Below are 24,631 nucleotides of genomic sequence, written 5' to 3'. Positions count from 1 at the left end.
TTAAGGGCCCTTTTAGCTAGACGTCTTATTTGATTCAGTGGAAAAGAGCCACTTTACCTTTATTTAAATGCTGCCTTAACCTCGTGAGTCCCTGTGTCCTCATATGGGAGCATCACATTTCTGCTTTTCTGCACCATGATACTTAATGTTTTAAAACTTTGACTCTTTTGCCTCATATGGGAACACTACCCGTACCATCTAGCAGTTGCATGATGACATTACATCATTACAAGATGGTGGGAATCTCAGACAACTAGTTTTTGGATTAATTAGGTCTCTCTGATCCCAAATGGCAAGGATTATTTTTAAATGTTATAATAAACTACTGTCCCCATATAACTTCCTGTACAATAACAAAGTTTAGTTTTTATACTTGTTTGGTTCTACTAATCCAAAATAGCTAGAATAAAATAAAAATGCACACCAATCAAAAGTCCAGGTCACAGGAGGTTAAGTACACTACTTTATATCTCTAATCAAAAGAAATTAGACACACTTAAAGGTAATACATGTTAATATTTTTGCATTTTGCTTCTCTATTCACTGCAGTGCTGAGAATGGCCCATTAACCAAATAATACTGTACCTGCTGTGTGGTGGTCATGTGGGGTTCTGAGCATTGAAGAACAGGGTGAAAGGAGGATAATAAATAGTGCAGATTAATCAAATGGTAATTACTGAACAAAATCTATATATGTACCTAATTTATTCATTATAAATTCTTTCCATCTTGTTTTCTCAATAAACATTTTTTTATTGTAGCAGTTCTATTTCCAGCTTCAAATTTATGATCCTCCTGCCCCTTCCCTCAACTTGAGATTTTTATGGCATTGACAGTTTACATTACAGGTGCCTCAATGACTGATCCATCATTTCTGATTTCTTATCATTGTATAATTTCTGTCAAAGCATAAAGTACTCAGATCTGTTCAGGGCTTTTTGTGGTGCAGATCAGCCTTCAGTGAATGAATTATAACTGAAATGACATGATCAGAGTGGGGGTACTGACGTAACACAGCTTTTCTTAATGAAGGAGGAAGGCATCAGCCCCTCCGAAACCAATATAAGCACCACGATGCGAGACCTTTATCAGGTTTTATCAGCATCTTTCGTCACGCTATATAAGCACAGCCCTGGCACTGCTGGAGGAGGTGGAGTGCAAGGTAAAGTGTCTCACCCAGACAGTGCTGCCATGGCTTCAGAGGTGCAGAAGAAGAAGAAGGGATCTGAGACAGTCCCCATGTCTTCTGAGATGCAGGGCAAAAGCAAGACCCAAGACACCATGCCTGTCCCGTCTGACCTGCAGAACCAGAGGAAGGGTCCAGAGATCCCCAAGTCACCTGTGGGGCTGCTGAGGAAGAGGGGTCAGGATGCTGTCCCAAAGATGCAGCCAGCTATGATGATGTTCTCCAGCAAGTACTGGGCACGCCGAGGATTATCTCTGGATTCAGCAATGTTTGATCAGCAGCACCTCGGAACCAGTATGGTAAGAATTAAGACAATATGCAGTTAGTTGATTAATATTTATAAGTCAGTATATTAAGTCAGTTTAGTCTAAAATCACATCTGGGATACTACTAGGGGTAGTACTGATCTCTGTAATGCAGTTTTTACTAGTAGAAACTCTCATTTCAGATAAAATGCTTAATAGTGATTATATCAGAACTACAATCTATAAAATCTTTAAAAGACTGACTATTCTGACTATCTGACTATTAGTATTACCAGGACAATATACCCTTAATTTGGTAATTTTGACTAATTATGTATTACCAATGATTTACTTGAAATGTCATGCTCTGTTATCTTTAATAACATTCTTACTGGTAAAACACTCCAGTTAATATATATATATATATTGTAGCATATATAGCATAATATATAATTGTAGCATATATATAACTTTTTTTTTACTTTTAGAAATTGTTCTTCCTTAAATTTACAGTGCAATTCTGACTAGCAAAAAGTCCAGATCCAGATATCTGACTATGATTTGACTTTGATCTGACTAGTGCAAATGCTGGTAGAAGTAATGCACATTTCAGATGTGTGCAGTTTTAGATATCTATAATATAATATAGGATATCTACAATTTCAGTTTTTACTTTACATTTTACATTTTAGATATCTAAAATTATACAGTAGAACAGTAAAACAGTACAGTTTTACGTGTGTTAAATATATTGTTAAGGTGTAGATTTGATTTTATTTCATCTCTGATATCTAAAATGGCAAATTCTACTAGTAAAAACTGTTTTACAAAATCTGTAACCTATGGTTTGTATAACTGATGTGATTTTAAGCTAGAATGGAGTCAGTGTCAGATCACAAGCAATAACTGCATAGGTCCTTTATGCAGAAAGAACCAGTATTTTACAGTATCTAAAAGTGAACAACAACCTATGGCATGTGAAGTGTTTCGATTCAAAAATACAATTAAAGAACCACTTTCTTATTTTTTTTTTGTATATAATAGAAAAGGTGAAAAAAGAGCTTTACACACACGAAAATATTAATACAAGAGTAAATTTGATATTATATAGATAATTTATGACAATATTATAAGTAAAACATATTGTGTATAATGGGGTTTATTAGTGTTTGTGTAATACTATTGTGTAATACTATTACATTTTGTATATATATCACCTTTACCTTTTTAGCTTTCAGTGGAGGTCACTGTGTATGTTTTTATTCCAAGTCATTTTGGAATGTTTCTCATTGACTATTCATCATGAAATAGTGAACAACTGCCAGACTCTCATTATGTCGAAAAGTGAAAAACAGCCGAAATGGAGATTTATCAAGAATATGTTAGTCTTGCAATCAGTCAAACAGATGTACATCTGTCAGTATTATACTTGTAACTGTATGTGTGGTTATATGTCACTGCTAGTGTAAAAACAGAGTTTTGGTTTGAACCATCACTATGCCCATTGCCCAGTTCAGAAAAGCTCTATTGAAGTGAATTATAGGATTTTTAGCCCTCGTTTGCTGGACACTTGTGTGCAGCTTCGCAGGACATCCTTTAGTCGTATAGATGAGAAACCGGACAAAGAGTGGGTCTCCACTATGGACTCTGGGAAGACCGCAGTGATCTTCTCTCTGAAGAACGAGGTGGGCTGTCTGGTGAAGGCTCTACGGCTCTTTCAGGTCAGTACTCTGTTTACAGATCAGAAGGTGGCATGGAAGATGTTTATGTGTATCTGTATCAAAATATAGTGAAACATTATCCAAGAGCATTTTTTTGCTTAAACATGTTCAAGATAATGTCTTAATAAATGTGAAAGCAAATGGTATTTAATTATTTATATGCGTTTTATTTATTTTTTTACCACTGGTGGCCATGGGATGTAGTGAATGTGTAAAACTACCCTCATAAATAAATAATTTGTGTGTTTTTATATTTACACTGTCAATTTGAATGGTTATTTTAATAATAAAAAAACGTAATTTACTTACTTATCTGAAAATGAGTAAAATAAATATGAGTTCCCCTCCTGGACAAGTACAGATATTGATTTTCACTAAAACTTAAGTACAAGTACAAAGTAGGTACACAGCCTTGACATGCACATGTCTAAAAATTTAATGCATGATTGCTTTTACAACAAAAATCTAATAAAAATAAATCAAAAATGTTACATTTTTCAAAAAATAAGAAATGTGCTCTAAATTTAGCAGTGAAAATGCTATTTCGTAACTGTATTTTATACATAGGGTGTGTTCTGCCTATTTCTACTCTAAAATATTATTTAAACACACAGCTATATTTTACAACCAAGAACAAAACTAGCCATTAATAAACAAATTGTTATGAATGTATTGCTCGTGTGAATGATCTGCAGGAGAAGCATGTGAACTTGGCCCACATAGAGTCTCGCAAATCGAAGCGTGTCACCACAGAGGTGGAAATCTACGCTGAGTGCAACTGCACCAAGAAAGAATTCAACGAGCTGGTGCAGCACCTTAAAGATCACGTCAATATCATCTCCTACAACACGCCGCAGCATGTGTGGTCTTCAGAGACTGGTGAGTCTATCACCTGCAGGAATCTGCACCAGTATGGTGAACATCTGAAGCCATCATGATTTACAAATGTGTGAAGGTCTTGTTATTGTTGTATGCCTACAGTGCACGGCTATTATATCTGTGATAATGCTTCTCCTGACTCTTTATTCTAGACTGTTTGGACTGTGTGTGTGTTTTGGGTGGGTTGCCAGATGGGGAAGGAGTGCCTTGGTTTCCCCAGAAGATCTCAGAGCTGGACCAGTGCTCTCACAGAGTGCTCATGTATGGCTCAGAGCTGGATGCTGACCATCCGGTTGGTAAACTGCTAAGTACAAGAGTACTTCTGAAAGAATAATTGGTTTATGGTTCACACTTTTACACAGATTTACATACATTTCCTCTTCCTGCAGGGGTTTAAAGACAACGTGTATCGGCAGAGAAGAAAGTACTTTGTGGAAGTCGCAATGAACTACAAATTGTTAGTAACTCAAGTGCTTTAATTTTTATATTTTTAATCGGATTATTCATATGGAAAGGAAACAGGAATATTTTATTTTGTATATTAAATTATTATATTTCTATAAGAAATTATATTTATTCATATATTTATTCTAATATATTACATATTGAAAAATATGGAATACCAATTTACAAAATATATTTGTCAGATATTGAAATATATTGGCCATTTTCAATATTAGAAATGTCTTTGCTATATATTAAGATATACAAACATATCATCACTGTCCATTATAAAAATTGGTATCTCCATTTTTGTAGATTTTTAGGTTACTACATAAGCTGAACATTCAAACTCTCCCTCAAACTGTGACAAAATTTATTGATGAATGGACCAATAGAAAACCTCCAAAATTTCCTAAAATATTTTTTACATAGTTTTCCATTAAAAGTTAAGAGAGGTTTTATCCCTCTCTTGTAGAATGAATTTGTTTTCATTGAACAGTGACAGTATATGTAACATATATTTAAAATATATGGAATTCATTTATATACAACATATGTTTTGCACATATTGAGGTACTCTGGACATTTTAAATATTGAACATATACTTTATCTACCAGTATATATCAAGATATACAAACAAACATACATCATGAAGTAATAATGCTGACACATTATATAAATCAACTGCCATTTAAAAATGTCATAAAAAAGTTGGATAATTTACATATTTACCTACTAACAGATGTGTTACATATAATGCATACTGTATGTGACCAGTATATGATACCTGATACATATACATATCCAATATACAGTATATGTAAATATGTTTAGAAATACAGCTCTGGAAAAAAATAAGAGACCACTTCAGTTTCTAAATCAGTTTCTCTGATTTTGCTATTTATAGGTAAATGTTTGAGTAAAATGAACATTGTTGTTTTATTCTACAAACTACAGACAAAAGATGCAGAGCTTTTAGACCTCAAATAATGCAAAGAAAACAAGTTCATATTTATAAAGTTTTAAGAGTTCAGAAATAAATATTTGGCGGAATAACTATTACACACTACTTTTGTAAAACTTTATGGTGCAAAAATTCAAGCAGTTCAGCTTGGTTTGATGGCTTGTGATCATCCATCTTGCTCTTAATTTTATTCCAGAGGTTTTTAATTTGGTAAAGTCAACAAAACTCATCATTTTAAGTGGTCTTTTATTTTCTTTCCAAAACTGTATATAAATCCAATATACAGTACATGTACATATACTTAGACATATATGACCAAACCAAAATGATTGATATATGTGCATATAATTTCATATATCACATTTCCATATGGTTAGTATCAGAGATGTTTAATTTTGATGTTGCAAGGCCTGAACAGCAGGCTTGTTTTTGTAACCTACAGGCAGGAGGCATCGTGTAAAGCGTAGACAGTCAGCCCACACATAGTTTACATGCATATGCCTGAACATATGCTTAGCAAATTCTGCTTCTGTCATAGTGGGCAGCCCATCCCACGCATCGACTACACCCTGGAGGAGGTGAAGACTTGGGGAGTGGTGTTCCGGGAGCTGACTAAACTGTACCCCACCCACGCCTGCCGCGAGTACCTGAAAAACCTCCCACTGCTCACCAAGCACTGCGGGTACCGAGAGGATAACATCCCTCAGCTAGAAGACGTGTCTCTCTTTCTGAGAGGTAACTGCTTCATGCAAAGCTAATCCCATCTGAGATTATATAACATGCAGATATTTAAATCCTCATGAAAAGGATTTAGGAAACAGAAACGTCCACAGGATTTCTATAAGAATCTAACAGTGAATAATATCAATCACAGGGTGTTACTATCAGCCATTACATTACAAACACTGACAGTGAGGAGAATAACTGATTTTCTGGTAATAGTGACACCTACATATTATGCGTCAAGTCAAGTCACTTAGCCAGTTGCAAAGTTACAAGTTTAATATTAGCTTTACACACATACACTAAGTATATAACATTGACTATCTGGTCCCATACATTTTAAGAGGTGTGATCTAAATACTGTGCGGCAAGTAAACAGTCAGTTCTTGAAGCTGATATGTTGGAAGCAGGAAACATGAGCTAGTGTAATGTTCTCAGCCACCTTGACACTATGACAAGGCCCAGATTGTGATGGCTACAAATGAATGGGTCAGAACTTCTACAAAACATCTTGCAGGTCTGGCAGGGTATTCTTAGTATGTAGTGGTCAGTACCTACCAAACATACCACAAGGAACAACATGCATTGCGTTGATCCCAAAGCAAGGTCATGGGTGCCCAAATCTCAGGGACTCAATACAACTCACATTAAAGATCTGCTGATAACAGCAGGATACTGAAGTTCAGAGCAGTTTTAGTAAAACAGGGGACCCACACAATTTTAGGCACAATATTAGGTTTTAATGTTATGGCTGATGAGTGCATACCGTCACTGTCCAAAGAAAAACAAGTATCTCCATTTTTTTTTTTTTTTAGTTTACTATATAATTTGAAAAGACAAAATTTCTTAATGAACAGACCAATAGAAATTCTTCAAAATGACCTGACATAAACTCTTTTACCCTTGACTTCCATTGAAAGTTTAGACGTTTTTTTCTCTCTCCTGTAAAGTGGCTGTTTTGGAAATATATATTTTTCATTGGATAGTATCAAAAACTGCAAGAAACCTTAATTCAGTTACATTATATTCGGTTTGTGTATTTGTACCGATTTGAGGCAGAAGCCTATTTACAGGTTAGCCACAACCAGCTGTTTAATTTAACCAATATTATGTAATGAAACATAAGAAAAATGATGAGCTCTATGGCTTCTTCAGCTCAGTATGCACTACACTGATGAAGATTAATCCATTACTTTGCTAAATGTCTGTTTACAGAGAGGTCAGGTTTTACAGTGCGGCCTGTGGCAGGATACCTGTCACCCAGAGACTTCCTGGCTGGACTGGCCTATCGAGTGTTTAACTGCACTCAGTATGTTCGCCACAGTACTGACCCACTTTACACACCAGAGCCGTGAGTAGTGTCTCTTTCTCATTTCAGTGTCATTTCATATCTTGTGTTAGAGTATTAATGTTGTGTAATCTAAAATATACAGATTAGTTTTTTGTTTTTCTAGTTTAAATGTAATAGTTTGTGTTACATCTTTCACACTGGCTCTCAGGGACACCTGTCATGAGTTGCTGGGCCATGTGCCTCTCCTAGCAGATCCCAAGTTTGCCCAGTTCTCACAAGAAATTGGCTTGGCCTCTCTGGGGGCTTCAGATGAAGATGTGCAGAAGCTGGCTACAGTAAGTGCAGGCAAAAGCAGGCTTTCATCTAATGGTGTTGTGTGGGTCTTTAAATGTCACCAGGTCTACTTCAGTGACAGACTCTCATCAAAATACAGTGATTATACCAAAGTGAGAAGGTTACAGGGGCTTGTGGTGACATTTAACCAGCATTTTACTGTCATGATCTGCCCTATAGTGGCGCATTTGCATTGAGTTTAATCTTCAGCTTCTGGCAATTTCAGCCTGGAATATTTTAAAGTAAAGCTATAAAAGCACAAGAGATGAAACAATAAAGTGTATTGCTTAAAACTGAATTGCATTTTGGTGTATTGGATAATTGTATCTTGACTAGCATGTTAGCTTGGAGCTAGAGTGTTTTATTTGAAAAAAATAGCTAGCTATAGTAAATGTAATTTTTAGGCACTCCTTATACTTAACAGAAAAAATATAAAGACGATAAATCAGAATTTTGCAAATCATCTCTATAAACAGCATGGGTGGTGCTACGTAGCTAAATGTTTGTGGAAGGACACCCCTTCAAATTCAGCTACTTGCACAGATGGCAAATGCACACTTACATCTTGTTGAGTCCTTGTTGATAAGTATTTATAAAAATAGGACTCTCTGGAGCAGATCATGAAACCATGCCCAAAATCAGACGTTGGCAAAAGGATTGACGTGTGTAGTGGAACTGTTTTCTCTGGAATTATTGCTACGCCCAGCACTTTTTGTATGAGTTGGGGAGTTGGACTTGTCACTGCATCAAATCTTCAAAGAACTGCTCCAAGTTCTAGTGAAAAGTCTTCCATAGACAGAAAGACAGTTACTCCAACATAAGCAATATAATTCCTTTTTATTACCATTGACTTCTGAAAAAAATATTAAGACTAAGTGTATTTGAACAGTGACACAATCTTCAAAATTTAGGCTCTGCTTGCCATCACACTCGATTTGAAAAAGGAAGCAATTGAAAAAGGATACAATTTAAATGTAGACTTTTAGGTTTAATTCAAGGGGTTGGACAAAATCCTATCAAACGTTTATTTAAAACATTATTTCAGGGGCTCCAAAAGTACGAAAAAAAAAAAAAGTTATTGAACGAATCTTAAAAGCAATTTTCTCTGCTCCAAGAGCTGTTCCCTTGTTAATCCATTATCAGTTAAGCAGGTAAAATGTCTGGAGCTGATACCTGGTGTTGCATTTGCATTTGGAAGCTGTTGCTGTGAACCCACAACATGCAGTCAATGGTGCTCTCAATGGAAGTGAAGCAAATCATCTTTAGGAAGAAAACGAAGAAATTCATCAGAGAGATAGCAGAAATGTTAGAAGTGGCTACATCAACAGTTTGATACATTCTGGGGGAAAAAAGTGTGAAATGGTGAGCTCAAGAAATCAAAAAGTCCTTTATGCCCACAGAAGTTAACATGAAGTGTACAGTCATAAACTTTCCACTCAGATTCAACTAAAAGCAGCAAGATTGATTGGACAGAAATGTAGAGAACTAATGGACAATGAACCAAAACAACCCAGGAGTTTTTTAAGGCAAAGAAGTGCAGTCACTCACCAGATCTGAACCTGACTGAGGAGCATTTCACTTGCTTAAGACCAAACTCAAGGTAGAAAGACCCACAAACCAGCAACAACTGAAGACAGATGCAGTAAAGGTATGGCAAAGCATCATAAAGGATGAAACCCACTGTTTGGTAATGTCCATGGGTTCCAGATTCAGGTAGTTGTTGCCTGCAAATGATTCTTAACAAAGTATTAAAAATTAACATTTTATTCATGGTAAAATTAAATCAGAAAGGGTACACTTTAATTGCGTCCAATTTGTGTGGTGGGGCCTGCAGAGCCCAAATCATGAAGATTGTATCACTGTCCAAATATTTTTGTCTAAATGTCTAATGTAGCTATTTCTTTTGTGTGTAATGCTTCTTTTGTATCTTTTTCATCTTCTGCTCAGTGTTATTTCTTCACCATTGAGTTTGGCTTGTGCAAACAAGACGGCCAATTGAGAGCCTATGGAGCAGGACTGCTGTCTTCCATTGGAGAGCTAAGGGTAAATACACAATCAATATTTTATTCTTTACATGCATTACTCCACAACCAGCATCACAACTAACCAGTCTTCTATAAATTCACAGCATGCGTTGTCGGACAAAGCTGTAGTGAAGCCGTTTGATCCCAGGACCACATGCTACCAGGAGTGCCTCATCACAACTTTCCAGGATGTGTACTTTGTCTCGGACAGTTTTGAAGAGGCCAAAGAGAAAATGAGGTAAAATGACACTAGCTTCCCAGTTTAGTTCACAATTCTTGTAAACATCTCTATGAGAGCATTAAATGGGAATTGGAAGTGTTGACTCTTATGAAAATTAGTAGGAACTAATGTGTTAGTCAACAATGACTACAAACACATGACAATATGGTTCCTCTTACAGGGAATTTGCCAAATCTATCAAGAGGCCCTTCTCTGTCTACTATAACCCCTACACCCAGAGCATCGACCTTCTGAAGGACACCAGAAGCATTGAGAATGTGGTGCAGGACCTCCGTAGTGACCTTACCACTGTCTGTGATGCCCTGGGAAAAATGAACAAGTACCTTGGCATCTAGAGAGAAACGAGAATTGATTTGTCTAATATGTATTTTACATGTTCCGAACTACAAACTAAACGGGTTAAAAATTTAAATTACATATAATATTACAATACACAAGTGGCAAGTGCTGTGCTTTTAGCCTGAAAACAAATGAAGACAGAGTTCAATCTTTAAGTCCAGTATCCTCATGGGTCTGCCTGCTTTCATGACCAGGTTATTTCTATAATTTCCATCATATAGCAGCCAGTATTTCAGATGCTGTAGGCCGCATGTCTGCTCCAGTCCATTCGTGGGGTTGCTGACTGTAATTTGCACAATTTAGGATTATATAATGCGATTTCAAAGCCCCTGACCATCAAATACAACTTCATTATGACTGGCGAACAGGAAGTCTTAAATGGATGATTTAAGACAGGAAGTCAGAAATACACCTCACTCTGTTTGTAATGAATGAATGAATGAAACAAAAAATTAAAATCTCTTGATTTCACATTTTTATTGCATTGAAATGGATTGCTACATATTGTTGATCTGGGGATCCACAAACAACATATACACTATTCAGATCACTTGATCATAAATGGCCTAATAATTGTCTCAGTTCCTTGTGTCTGTTTGTGACCCTGATATATGCTAATTATAGGATAATCAGAATTGAATGTGTGTTTATTTTTTTTTTTTCATTTTAAGCTGCAGAACACAGGCTAAGGTGATCATTGCTGTGCAAGTATATACTGCATAAATTACTCATGAATTTAAAATCAGTGTCAAATGTGAATTGATTAAATTGAATTACTAAGCAACTGAGTGAATGCTACAGTTCACATGTTTGGGTATTACATTGTGGTGCTTGCTTTATTTGTGGTTAAGAAGATATATGTATCATATTCTTGGTCAATAAAATATTATTTTATTATTTATATTATTTTAAATGTTTTAAGTGTTAAGTTGCCCAGTTTGTTGTGACAAAGCCTGTGATAAACCTAGCACATAAAACACACTCACATACACAAATACATATGCAACAAGAAATAGTTAGAATTGTTAAACTTACAAACATAAGCATTAGACTGATTGGTCACTGTTTCATTAGATGCCATTCATTAAGACTTGAAAATGTGCAGGACAATAACAGGTCAGTCCTGCATTGTTGCTTCAGTTGTACAGAAATACATCACAAATAGAAAAATGCATCCCTGTGTTTGATGAGTGCTGCTACAGCAAGGGAACTCTTTGATGAGCACTCAGGAGGTAGCCATACTGCAACACAATATCTTGTAGTATTCCTTTTCACTCGTCACTCTCATCTCTTTTAAACACTTTTTCCTGTAAAGAAGAAAACAAACTAATTTAGGGGTAAATCAAAGAACTATTAAACCTACAGTATGATGTGCTTATTGCAATGTCTATTTCATAATTTAACACACAGTGAAATTAAAACTTATTTATGTACACTTCATCAGAGGTAAAGGACCAAAATCAATATTTGAATGAAAATACTGTTACCTTACCACAATAACAGAATGTCATAAATAGAGTGGAACTTTATTTAGCTATGAAAATTATGCTTAGAAATGTAACACTGAAATTATGAACTCAAATTAGTCAAAATGTAACTGCTTAAAATTTTATTACCTCAGTGATACACAATAAATTGTATAATTTAAATATATAATAAAAACATGACGCTAAAATTGAATGTCTCACCCATCTTGCACCCACTATGAGGCCTCATTCCTGCCATTATCGGGATCAATGCAACACTTATATACATTTTGGATTACTGTCAAAATGTTCAATCAAATATCCAGCATTCTACAGCAGCAGTTCTGAAACTGGAGTCCAAAAAATATAACTGAGGTTGTATTTTTTATATATAATTTTCAGTTACGTATAATTGTCATTAATAGATTCGGCCATTTCTTAAAAAGTGGTAGCAATAAGAAAACATGGCAAAGCCTGCAGTTTTTGTTTTTTTCCATGGGTAGGGCGGGTGGTTGACTGGCAGGAGAACTTCCCATCCACAATAGGGGGCTTCCAACAAAAAAAATTAAGAACCGCTTTTCTAAAGTTTTGTACATGTTTACCAGATGAACCAAATCTTGTTTGTTTTTGACTGTCTTTTATGCTAAACTTACTCCAGGGAGAAAATCTAGAGCTGTGTCCAAAACTGTCCTCTATTCACTGTCATCTATATGTAAAAATCCAGATCAATATATAAAGCATTGTTAGAAAAAACTATTTTTTGAATTGTCTTTTCAAGCTGATTAAAGACCTTACTCTACTAACCAAACAATACACTGATCTATGGGTGTCTCATGTCCACTGGAATGCAGTGCTTGTACACCTTTTATAGTGGTGACTAGGGGACTGTTATAGTGTACTAAGAAGTTTAGTGCACTATATGGTAAATAGGGCACCGTTTCAGATACAGCTTAAATGAATATAGTTAAAACTTACCCAGCCACCATTCTGTTGAATCCACTGTGCAAAATTCTGGTGCAGGTACTGGGCTCCGAAACCCATGGCTCTGTTCATAGGCTGCAGGTCCAGAGCTGTCAGCCTGCTAGTCATCTCAAAGGTCCAGGCAATCTGTTTCTTCTGCTCATCAGCATTTTGATTCTGACTTTGTGAGGGCATTGGACTGCCGATAAAGGCCGAGGCCAGTTTCTCAAACACAGTGTAAGAGAAAGAGCTCTGGAGATAGCCTAAAAGCACACGGTCCTTTTGAATCTGAGAAAAAAATTGCAAAGGTTTAAGAATACAAGAAAAAAGCAAAGTTAATAGAAATGACAATTATTAAATGGGAGAACTTGTGAAGTACTATCAGACCTGCAGGCCTGAACAAATTTTATGAGTCCAAATTATCAATAAATAATTATGAATAATCATCATAAAATCATCATTAAAATCATGATTTATCCATCAACTGTGTGTGTGTTTGTGCAAGAAAGACTGAACAACAGACAAAGATAGCAAGTGGATGAGAGAAAGGAAGCAAGTGAGAGACAGAGTCTTAGCACAGCGATGTTGTGTCAACAATTTGTAGGAAAATGAAGTGTGGATGAAAGTAGCAAATGGCTTTATAGGTAGCTCGATGGATTAGTGTCCTTGCTAACCGTCCATAAATCAGCATTAATAAACAGCGACAACAGCCACAAACACACCCATAACAAACATTGGATGAAATGGCAAAACGCGATATTAAGAGATATACGTTCTTTAAAACATGGAATCATACAAGCGTATTAAGAGGTCAAACTGCGTACATAATGGCAGGTCTGTACCAGTGTTGAGGAATTGGTTGCAATATTGTTTTTGATGATGTTAGGATGAATTTTATTTCTTAGGCACATAGTAGGCACCAAGATTATTTGACCTGAAATAACACATTGTGCTTTGTTGGTATGTCTGCTGCAGGGCTGCACAGTATAATATTTAAGCATTGTTAATGCAATGTGCACAATAGTCATTACACAGGATGTGTAATGTCAAATTACATTAAACTAAAACTTTTTGGCTGTTTAATAAAAAATTCAATTTTACTATTATAATTATTAATGACATATCAAGCAGAGACAGATATTTTGGCTAAAATTGTGCAACTCTTCTCTGCTGGGATGTTCAAATTTTCAGAGTTCATTTTTAAATTGTGGTTCTAATACAACATTTACTACGGAAGACTATAATATATTCTATTTTAATACATACAAAATAAAGTTAAAGAATAATGGAAACCTGTGAAAAATGATTTAGTATTTGGCATTATTTGAAGAAAACTGTAAATATTTAGATTTTATTAAGTAAATACTGTGGTCTGGGACCCCTACCTACGCCATATAGGCTCCACATTGTCATCCTCCATAATCCATCAGTTTCCAAACCAAACCTTGCTCATTTCTGTCATGTAATGCCGACCCTACACCTAATGTTTTTCAAGCTCAGACAAATTTCCAGAGTTGGGATAAAATCACAAGTCTTGCTAGAGTCAAGCTGCAGACGAGTTGCAGTCGTCGAAAGTTTTAGTCAGTCTTTTTCTCGTCCTGGTGTTCAGATAAAATCAACCGTGTTTAATATTATCATATATCTTGAGACTTGGCTCACGCAAATAGTGCCATGAACAATGTCAACAACCAATAGGAGAGCTACGGGAAGCCACAAGGCAAGAATAATGGAAACTTTTATTTTAAAAATTATTTTGTATTTGGTGTTTTGTTCAATTTCAGTATATCAATATTTCACTACTAGATTAATGAAATTCATTACCTTTTCATTCAACTCATCACCAGATTCTTTCAATAATTCAACCAGCCTCTGGATGACATCAACTAAACTCAGAAAGGAAGAGAAAGTAGAACACGTTAATCACACTATCCTCTTTTGATATACTTAATTATAAATCAAAAACAGAAATAAACAGCATCTTATGGGGAGAAAACCTACCACCACTTTGTGCTACAAGCTGATCCTGAACAAGAGGTGTGCTGTCCACAATCTGGACCAGGTTATCAGCCACACCCCTAACATCATCTGTATGTTAAAAGAATGAAATTAGTTGTGGTCACCTGAGACAGAGTGTAGTGTTGAGTGTTTATCTGTCTTACGTGTGTCATCAGAACTGTCAGTTTCGAGAAGACATCTTTCGTTGCTGCTTTTGAGTTTTCTCATCACTCCCTGCTGGGTTGCAGCACACATAGGGGCTACCCTTGGTTTCCCCCTTGGTTTCCCCCATGGCTTTCTTCTACCGCAGTACTCCTTCAGGAGCTGGTGTTCAAAGATGAACTGGCTTTCTAATGAGACGTTGGCTTCCATGCTCCAGCTGTACTCACACTCACACAAGTCCTCAAGATACTGAGAAACCACAGCTCAGTACAGGACCTGCTAAACTGCTCCTTAAAACAAGACTCAGCTCAGCTTAAACACCTTAAACTAGCGACTATACAGCAACTCTGCGCCAACCTGCAGCTGCTGAGAGATCAGGAAGTAGAAATAACTCACTGTCCCGCTGCAGGGCCTGAATCCTGAGCTGTAAAATAACCGAGTTCATGCAAATGAAGCCTACATCCACACACTTTCACTTTCAAAACTTCCGCTCGGTCTGTGTGTGTGTGTGTGTGTGTGTGTGTGTGTGATCTGCTCACTGACTGACCCTCAGGCGTGATAAACAGCTAATGTAATTATTAAATAATAATTTACAACAGAAACAAACTCTAAAACTGCCGGAAACTAAATTAATTACGTTTTAAAGTTAACGAAAAAAAACCCTGTATTTGACCTCTGAGCGTCACTTGTTTTCATACCGCCTCTTTTCCAACAAGTTCCGCCTTCCTCCCTTGAATTGACCAATCAGATCAGCATAGAAACTGTCAGGCTTTCACGGCGCAGAAAACCCATCAGCTGATTCTGTACGTCCGCAAACACCTGAATGTTCAGGTTCACATGCAGATCCATATTATATTATATTAAATTGTTTTAATTTTATTAAGTGTATACTGTTGTCTAGGACCCTTACCTACGCCTTATAGGCTCCACATTGTCATCCTTTATAGTTCATAATTCATAGTTTCCAAACCGACCTTGCTAATTTCTTTCCTGTTAATTAATGTAATATCTATTGTGCATGTATTTATATAGACTTATCTCTTTCTTATCCTTGTTATTTACTACTCAGTCATGTCATATCCTGAGATTTTGTTTTGTTTTAAAAAATAAAGTTAAAAAAGTAAATACTGTTATACAAAACTGCTGATATTTTTCACTCAACAATGCAAAAAAATATATATCTCCTTAATAGATTTGCCTCACTATTAAAGACTGGTTCAGAATAGTTAATAAAAGAAACATCTTACTAGCTATCAGAATTTGTAATATTTGATACCATTTCCTGCATTCTGGTGTATTTTTTAAAGTTGTTATTCACCTAATTTTGTCTAAAAAAGTAACTTAATTTAGTTACTATTTAAGACAGAGACAAATTCAACAATTTAACAAGTCCTCTTTCAACTAGTCCATGTATTCATCAGACTGTTTTTAAATGCACTGCTATGATTACATTTTACATTAGATTTGACTTTTATCCAAATGACGTACATTTAGCAAAACAGGACATAGAAATTCAATGCAAAAACAATTTAATCAGGGCCTAAAGGAGGCCAGAGGGCAATAGAGGGATAGAGGTGGAAAGAAGGGGAAGAAGGAAAGGAGGTTAGAAGTAGTTAGTGAGTTAGAGCTGTTAGGTACGGTGGCCGAGAAAGCCCAACGCAGTGCAAATAGAAAAGCGCTGCAAAAGCACAAAACACATCCATTAAAATTACAACACAGGCGCAGCAAATAGAAAAACGCGCTGCAAATAGAAAAACGCGCTGCAAATAGAAAAACGCGCTGCAAATACAACCACAACACAACGGAATTTTCCCGGGGGACCTTAAAAGATGCTGTACCAGCTAAGCTGCGTCTTCAGTAAATTCTCGGACTTCACTATGTGTACAAAGGACAATAAGTGGCAAACAAGGCGTTTTGTGAAGCAGAACTTTTAATAATATGCACACAACCGTGGTTATCACAGGTAATAAACATAACTTACTTTTCAGAAGCTTGTTTGCCACTTATTGTCCTTTGTATACAGCTGGTACAGCATCTTTTAAGGTCCCCCGGGAAAATTCCGTTGTGTTGTGACTCACTTCCGTTGTGTTGTGATTGTATTTGCAGCGCGTTTTTCTTTTTGCAGCGCGTCTTTCTATTTGCTGCGCCTGTGTTGTAATTTTGATGGATGTGTTTTGTGCTTTTGCAGCGCCTTTCAATTTGCACTGCGCTGGGCTTTCTCGGCCACCGTAGTTAGGAGATTAGATGCTAACAAAAGCCTATGAATACGATGATGAAATTAATGTGATACAATTTATCACCGACAATGGTTTTACAGGTTCATTTTACTTTTTATCTTATGAACACCTTACTATTTTAAGAATACCATACTGTTACTTAAAATAAATAAGGCAAAGCTTACTCATAATATTTCATTGTTTAGTTGAACATTTATTTAACTTGGCCTAGGGTTCATTTTGAGGGCATATACCAAAAAATATGGTTTTAATAAAAGCTGGACATTGTGAGATGACAATGAGGCTGATGTTACCTCCTCCACTTTCACTTGCGTGCGGTGAGTTGTTGTAGGGCAACCCGGAAAACCCAGAGTGGGCTTTTAGTGGAATCAAGTGGAATGGTTTTTTTGTGATGTAATAGAAAAAGTGTTGGCTGAACTAATATTGTACGTTAAATGTGGGCCAAATCTGGATTGAATTTCTAACAGTAGTTGCTAGGCTTTCACAGCCAGCATTTCTAAGTTAATTGACGGTTGAATCAACAGCAGTCCTTGATCTGTATATGGGATACAGGTGAAGATGATAAAAATCCCTTTATCTCTGCAGTAAAATACGTTTTTGACATTTAACATTTTAAAAGGTTTAAGAGCTTTGGATACTACAAAAAATACTTAGTAGTAGTAGTAGTAGTAGAAGCTGTATTGTACGCTTAATACACTTAATAATTTCAGATCACTTTTAAGAGGAATCAGCCACAAATTCTGCATGATCTGCATTTATTTATTACATTTTGACAGTTGCATTATTATTATTATAATTACAACAAAATTTTTACTAATGTTTCTTGTCAAACATGACACCTTCACATGTAATGGTTAAAGAGAAAACATTAAGATATAGCTATATAATATCAGGCAGAAAATTTACAAAAATGCTGGCATGTTATGGGATTAAGTTATATATTAGTTTTGAAAGATAAGTCAACATTGATGTTGCATTTATGTTGTTTTCTATTTTAAAACATAAACTTATATAATTAAAGTGGTCTTTGAACGTAAGTATTTTGTTAACATTTGCATAACATCAATCATTTTCTTAAAATTTTTCCCAACATTGAAACTACAGCTGATATTAATTCAACCACATTTTAATGTTGAAGGTCGGTCATGTGCCAGCTGGGTTGGACTGCGTGCATATGCTGGCCTTAACTGGCTGGAACTGGAGGCATCTGGGCTATATATAGTCTGTGTCTGCTCACTATGCGGCATCACTCACTATGCACAAAGCCTACCTGCCGAGACAGACAGGATGGTGATGTAGCCAAGTTCTGTAGCTGAAGCTCATCAAATATCTGTCAGAGCAGAGCAGTGATGTCTCCATTTGACTGACAGCACCTGCTTTCCAATTTCCAGTCAGATTCACTAGAGAGTCACTACTGCAATCGAAGGTGCCAGCACCTGGTTTTCATTCTGGTTTTGTGCCCACTTTTGATTTATGGCCTGTCTCAATTTTTTACTGTAAATCTAGCATATGGAAAAAGAACTGAGAGCACAGCAGAAACACATGTTGTTATCAATATGTGTTTATTATATGACATCATACTGTTTGTTTGTCTTTTACTTTAGTGATGACAAAACATGAAAAGGCTCTTAAACCTTGGTCAACATTGGTCATCATTCTCACTAAGAAAGTGACATGTTTTTTATAACAGTGCCTTGACTTGTTAAGATAATTAAACTTTTTTTTTTTATCAATGTAAGGAAACAGGGCAAAATGCTATTATTTACAACCAATCCTTTACCAAAGAACCGCCTGTAGTTCCCCAACAAAACATGAAGAACTTGCTACTTCAGGATTTTATCTGGGAACCTGGTCCGTTGTTCAGCTCTGTGGTCACCAAAAACATCTACATTTTACTACCCTAACAGATTATACACTACATGCTATTTTGGTTGCACTCATTACTGAAGCACATGTGCAAATGCTTCCTCAGAGCTTGCCTCGTCTCTATAGAAAATTAACACAAATAAAACAGATTTATTTAAAGTAGATAAGCATCCTATACTTCAGTTCTCCAAAATCTATTGGAAAGCCTTCCCAGGAAAGTGGAACCAGTTACTTCAACAAAAGCAGAACAAATGTCTATGATACCCTTGATTTGGAAAGAAACAATGAATGATCAGATGTCCCTATACTTGTATCCATATAGTATGTAGTTCCTTGTTTTCAGAGTATTTTATTGAATCAGGGCTGGGGCAGAACCCCAGTCAAATTGATCAAAATCAGATCGTGTTGTCTCCTCCAACAAACTGCTCCAGTGTTTGTTTCAGAGCAGGCTATGACCACCTCCTCTCACGGGTCTTATTTATGTTGATTCTTTTGGTGTGAGCATGATACCTGTATTCATTTCAGAAATGTAAAAAAATGAACCATTCTAATTTAATCTACCAAGTCATATTCAATCTAGCATAAAGTGCAGGTGAGAAAATTCCTTAACTGTATAAAAACTTATAGTAATTAAAGTAAAGTCAATGAAGGTAATATAAAGTAACTGACTGATGAGTTTAATGCTTCTTAAAGCTGACACTATTTCTTCTACAAAAATACCTTAGAGAATGCTATTGTATGAAATAGTTAAGAATACACTGTCTGATGTCTGAGACAGTGTTCTACAACAGTTGAGAAAAGGCCTCTGGCCTAAAAAGCAATTTCCATATATATGTAGTAGGAGTGGGACAAAATATGGATAAAGCGATACAATATATATCATATTGTTTTTTTTTGTTGTGATACATTATCGATACATTATTGATACATGGCATCAAATACCAATATTTTTATTGAAACATGGGTGTTCTAAACTCCCTGAGACTTATTCCCCAATTTAACTCACTAAAGTAACGTCTTCATTACTCTACGTGGTGGTGCTAATCAAATGAATAGGGTAAACCTGCAGTGAAGACCATTGATTGTCAAATTTTGTACAACTGACAGCAGTAAATACATAATTCCTGGTATTTGCTTATTTAGGAGTATTTTTTCCTCTTCAGCAACACAGATGCTGTGAAGTATCGTAGAGAATTGTCTTGATATATATATATATATATATATATATATATATATATATATATATATATATATATATAGTATGGCAGAATCACAGTATTGTAATATCATTGTTATGCCCTATGATTCCACCCATATAATGTAGTGCAGAGAGGTCCGTACAAACTGCTGTAAATTCTCTGATGGTTGTAGATTCAAATATTATTGGCATGTACAATTTTAGATTGTAGACATTGTGCCCTTGATCATTGTCTTTCCAGTCATATACTCTGCACCATGTCTTACTGAAACCCCCTGAATGAATTTGCAGTTTCTCAGTCATTAAACTAGGTCAACATTGGTGTCTATTAAGAGGAAATCCCTTTCCTGTCCACTCCCCCTGTACCACCATTATAGCAATACGATATTATTGACTTTATATTATTGAATTTTCATTTTAGCCTATGTTGTATTATACAGAGCAGTCACTCTGTTCACAGTTCCAGTTCTTTTTATTGACACAACTGACCCATAAACGTCATTTGTTTGCTTTTATCAGAGCTAGTTTTCACACCAGCCTTCAGAATTGTGGTTAAACATTGACTGCAAACATGAGTTCATAGATCCCAGCAAAGCAGGGTAGGCAGTAGCTGAAAGTAATTATATAATCATTATAGTTTAGTAGGCTATGTCAATAGCATCAGTGAAAAAGAGATAACAATAAAAACAGTATAATCAGTGATTTTATTGTGGACATTCATGTAAAAGCGAACACTAATACATTTAAAAATGTATATTTTGTTTATTAGCATATCAACTTATATTTCATATTTAAGTACAAGCTGTTTTGCTGCACATATTTATTACAATAATATATTACAATTACGCCCTTGTTATCTATTTTGTTCTCTTTACTTATGGCATCCAGGTTCTGAAAGCTAGCCACAGTGAATGTAACTTGTTGTCTGTTAGACTGCTTTAAAACAAATGTTTTAAATTCATAAAAATAAAACAAACAACATATTTCCTTCTTATGATTTAGATACTTGTCAAGTTTCTAAAATGCATGTATTCACACTTGTGTATCTAGGACATTTAGAAGCCCTTTTAGAGTGTCAGTTACATTTTTGGTTAATATAAGGCCTTCTGTTCTACCAGTGAAGTTCTAACCAATAAGATAGCTCTAAATACCACAGAAAAAATAACATTTAGTGTTTCATTTTAATATGCCATATACTACACTATAAAAACATTATTTTTCCAGTATTTTTTCCATGTACCTGTATTATCTGGAAAATATCCTTGAAATGACATGTGATCATCTGATTTACAAAAAAAATGTATAGATGGAATATGTGAATTAGCACTTTGAAATTTCTTTGAAATGTAAAGTGCATTACAAATAAAATGTACTATTATTATTATTACCTTTTTATCAGCTTTTAGCAGCAAAATTCTAAGAAAAAATAACTAAGAAAAATAACTTAGAATTCTTAAATTTTAATATTACATTTCCAAAAAACAGAGTAGGTATTTTAATTTTATTGCTGTTTGAAACAGTTGTGATGATTAATTTACACTTGGATCTTACAAATCTAATGGGACTTTTCTGTATTTTGGCTGACAAAAAAGGTAGAATAAAAAAAGTTGTTTTCTGGCGGCAATGGCACTGGAAAAGAAATCTAAAAAAGGGTCATTTAAAGTTTTGCTTTCTTTTATTCCAAATGTCCATTTTCAATAAAAAAAACATTTTTACATATTTTCTATGTGTATTTAATAGTAAATAAGCAACTTAAATGATAGACCCATAATTCCAAGAATTCTGAAGGACTTCTCTAAAGGCTTAGAATTCAAAATTTTATTATGCTACCCTTTTTTATCGCATTTTTATAACACCGACAAAACAGACTATTTTTAGTTAGTATCTCAGGTTTCATTACTTTTGTAGCAGAGCACTTGCCTTGCCCGAGTCAAGTAGAAGGAAGGCCCAATACAGACTCCGAAATTGGGGAGAACACTAAACAACTGCAGACCATTGCACAGAAACGCATTCATACCATCATCCCCGATTGCCTCGAGCAGCAGGAGGTAAGGGCCCAGGGCCACTACTGGCAGATAGATTATAGTGGAGGGCACTATTACAGCTAGGATGTTCTTCAGAGCTCTCTTCTTTATGGACGAATCCCGTTGTTCCCCGTTTGTGGCGTCACCTGGACCCTTTTTGCACAGCACCCACACGATGCCCAGCAGGGCGATCAGCATGAAGAAGAAGAGGATGTTGATGATGAAGGAGAGGGCCACAGCTACAACAGGGAGGCTGTAGATGTAGGTGGCAGCTGCCATGGTTATAGTGAGCAGCCAGAGGAAGGCAGAGTATGCAGCGCGGTACTCCAACTTCCCGAGTCTCATGAAGAGCACAGGGAAGGATGCGGCCACAAAGCGTTCCGTACACATACTGGAGAGCAGGAGGGGGCAGCCGAAGTAACTGAGGATGGAGAAGGTGTGACAGATACGGAGGAGCAGTCCGGAGCGCAGACGTGTTGAAATATAGATGTCTAAAGGCAGACTGAGGCAATATATGATACTGAGCACAGCGAGGTTGAGGCCTAAAACCTCAGAGGGTGACAGAGGCTTCTTGTTTCTCAGTAGCAACCAGACCAGGAGCGCATTCGCAGGAAGGGCGATGACTAGGACAGTGATCTGGATGGGTATCCGAGCCGGAGGAGTTCCGTTCTTGTTACACTCGGCTATAACCGAGGCTAAAGAGGACCCGTTCCGTAAGGCCCATGAAAAATTGCTTTGCAGAGATTCCTGTGAATAAGATGCCATGGTAGTCTGGTAGTGATGAGTTTTCCTGGATGAAGAGAGAAAGTTTTGGTAATCATCTATACTCTATGACCAATATTATTTTCTTAAAAGCTGCTTTTGATCATTCAGTGTTTTAAATTCAGGCGCATTTACAATAAAACAGAGAGTATTTGTTAACTTAACTGAATTTAAACTCTATCTCAGAGCAATCATGTAATGTTTTTAGAGTAGAAGGCTTTTGAGAATGAAGTGTGGAGTTTACTGGGATTTGAACATATGATCTCCACACTTTGATGTACAGGCAGTTAGACTGTAGGGACACTCTAAATCACATGTGTCAAACACAAGGCCCGCGGGCCAAATGTGGCCCGCCACGTCCTTTTATGTGGCCCGCGAGAGCTTGTAAAATCTTAGTGTCTATAATAAATAGGTCAGAAGCGTTCTTTGACCAAAAACTACATTTCCCACAATGCTTGTCGATTGTATTACCCGCGAAGTTACGGCTTACTGCCACTACACGGCAGTGTAGTCATTGATGTGGAAACCCTGCCGGAGGGAAGGCGTAACTTCGCGGGTGGAATTGAAACATACAAATGTTTATCCCATAATGTCCAGAAAAAGAGAAGCTGATTCAGACGGACGACTGTGCTTCAAGGCGAAAGACCGGTATGCCTTTTGTGTTACGAAGAGTGTTACTGACCAAAATAAACGCATTTTAGGAGAGATATAAGGTCTGTGTAAATATTTATAAGACAATAGCTGACAAAGTTTTAATGATGTTAATAAACATCACTGCGACAGCGCTAGTCGCAGTTTCACCACAGCAAAGGACGAGGACTTAAATCACTTATCTAACCAGCCTTTACTGATTTCTTCCCCCAATAACCCATTCAATAACCTCCAATAGCCTTTAATAGTCTTCAGTAGCCTTCAACAGTCTAACCTTGCTGCCGTGGTGTGTCCACTAAACTCCGTAGTTATAAACATCATAAGGTTAGCAGCGCGCTAACTGACCTGTTTATAATGTAATCCGAGCAGTGACTCCGTGACGGAGTCACTGCTGTTAGCTGCTTGGGCTGAAAGATGAACTGTAGAGAGCTGTATTATCCGGTTGGTGCGGTTAAAACCTTTATTTCATACACGGAAGAACTTAAATTTTTTAAAAACACTCCAGACTGGCTCAGCTGAGCCCTGTAGCCCGTGGCTGGGCTGTAGCTCTGACTTAGTAAAGACTGCGGGCTTGTGCTGTTGCTGCTGCAGCTCCCACTAGTGGTTGTATGAGGAACTGCTAAATCTGTCACGTTCTTAACAGCTCACAATTTTTGATTTTATATTTATTAAGCCTTATTTCAGTATCAAACGTTTTGATCAAAGTTAATATAACTTGTATTTTATGTCATTTCTATTCACTTGAATAGTTTGGTTCTTGATTGATGGAGTTTTTGGATTTCATAACATGACAAATTAAAAGGATTTATGTTAATAGAGCAACAAGCAAACATTTCTTCCATGCAACTGTAATATTTGATTGAATAAATAATATATTGAGAGTTATTTAACATTAAGGAGTAATTACATTCATTTTATA

General features: G+C 36.2%; 3 protein-coding genes across 4 annotated transcripts; 1 reads left to right on the top strand and 2 right to left on the bottom strand.

The window, feature by feature from the left end:
* Window positions 1–943: 943 nt before the first annotated feature.
* tph2 (tryptophan hydroxylase 2 (tryptophan 5-monooxygenase)) lies at window positions 944–11,292 on the top strand. Of its 2 annotated transcripts, none has more exons than XM_007249219.4 (11): window positions 944–1,485; window positions 3,012–3,152; window positions 3,848–4,031; window positions 4,223–4,323; window positions 4,421–4,488; window positions 5,979–6,175; window positions 7,379–7,514; window positions 7,663–7,789; window positions 9,735–9,830; window positions 9,916–10,049; window positions 10,213–11,292. In XM_007249219.4, the coding sequence occupies exons 1-11, from the start codon at window positions 1,027–1,029 to the stop codon at window positions 10,385–10,387; spliced, it is 1,818 nt and encodes a 605-aa protein (XP_007249281.4). In that variant the 5' UTR covers window positions 944–1,026; the 3' UTR covers window positions 10,388–11,292. The 2 variants fall into 2 exon arrangements, with proteins under 2 accessions (XP_007249281.4, XP_007249280.4); XM_007249218.4 differs by having other exon boundaries at window positions 945–1,485; window positions 4,184–4,323.
* On the bottom strand, window positions 10,854–15,598 carry si:ch211-218c6.8 (apoptosis facilitator Bcl-2-like protein 14). Its single transcript, XM_007249220.4, has 5 exons — window positions 14,977–15,598; window positions 14,816–14,902; window positions 14,639–14,700; window positions 12,833–13,105; window positions 10,854–11,698 (listed from the first exon to the last, which is right to left on the bottom strand). The coding sequence occupies exons 1-5, from the start codon at window positions 15,182–15,184 to the stop codon at window positions 11,663–11,665; spliced, it is 666 nt and encodes a 221-aa protein (XP_007249282.2). The 5' UTR covers window positions 15,185–15,598; the 3' UTR covers window positions 10,854–11,662.
* Window positions 15,599–21,817: 6,219 nt separating this feature from the next.
* LOC111194727 (leukotriene B4 receptor 1-like) lies at window positions 21,818–23,080 on the bottom strand. Its single transcript, XM_022679422.2, has one exon. It carries the CDS (start codon window positions 23,062–23,064, stop codon window positions 22,162–22,164), a length of 903 nt encoding a protein of 300 aa, XP_022535143.1. The 5' UTR covers window positions 23,065–23,080; the 3' UTR covers window positions 21,818–22,161.
* Window positions 23,081–24,631: the final 1,551 nt, after the last annotated feature.

This window comes from Astyanax mexicanus, chromosome 9 (genome assembly GCF_023375975.1).
Source record: "Astyanax mexicanus isolate ESR-SI-001 chromosome 9, AstMex3_surface, whole genome shotgun sequence".
Lineage (NCBI taxonomy): Eukaryota > Metazoa > Chordata > Actinopteri > Characiformes > Acestrorhamphidae > Astyanax > Astyanax mexicanus.
This window is presented reverse-complemented; position numbering and strand designations above follow the sequence as displayed.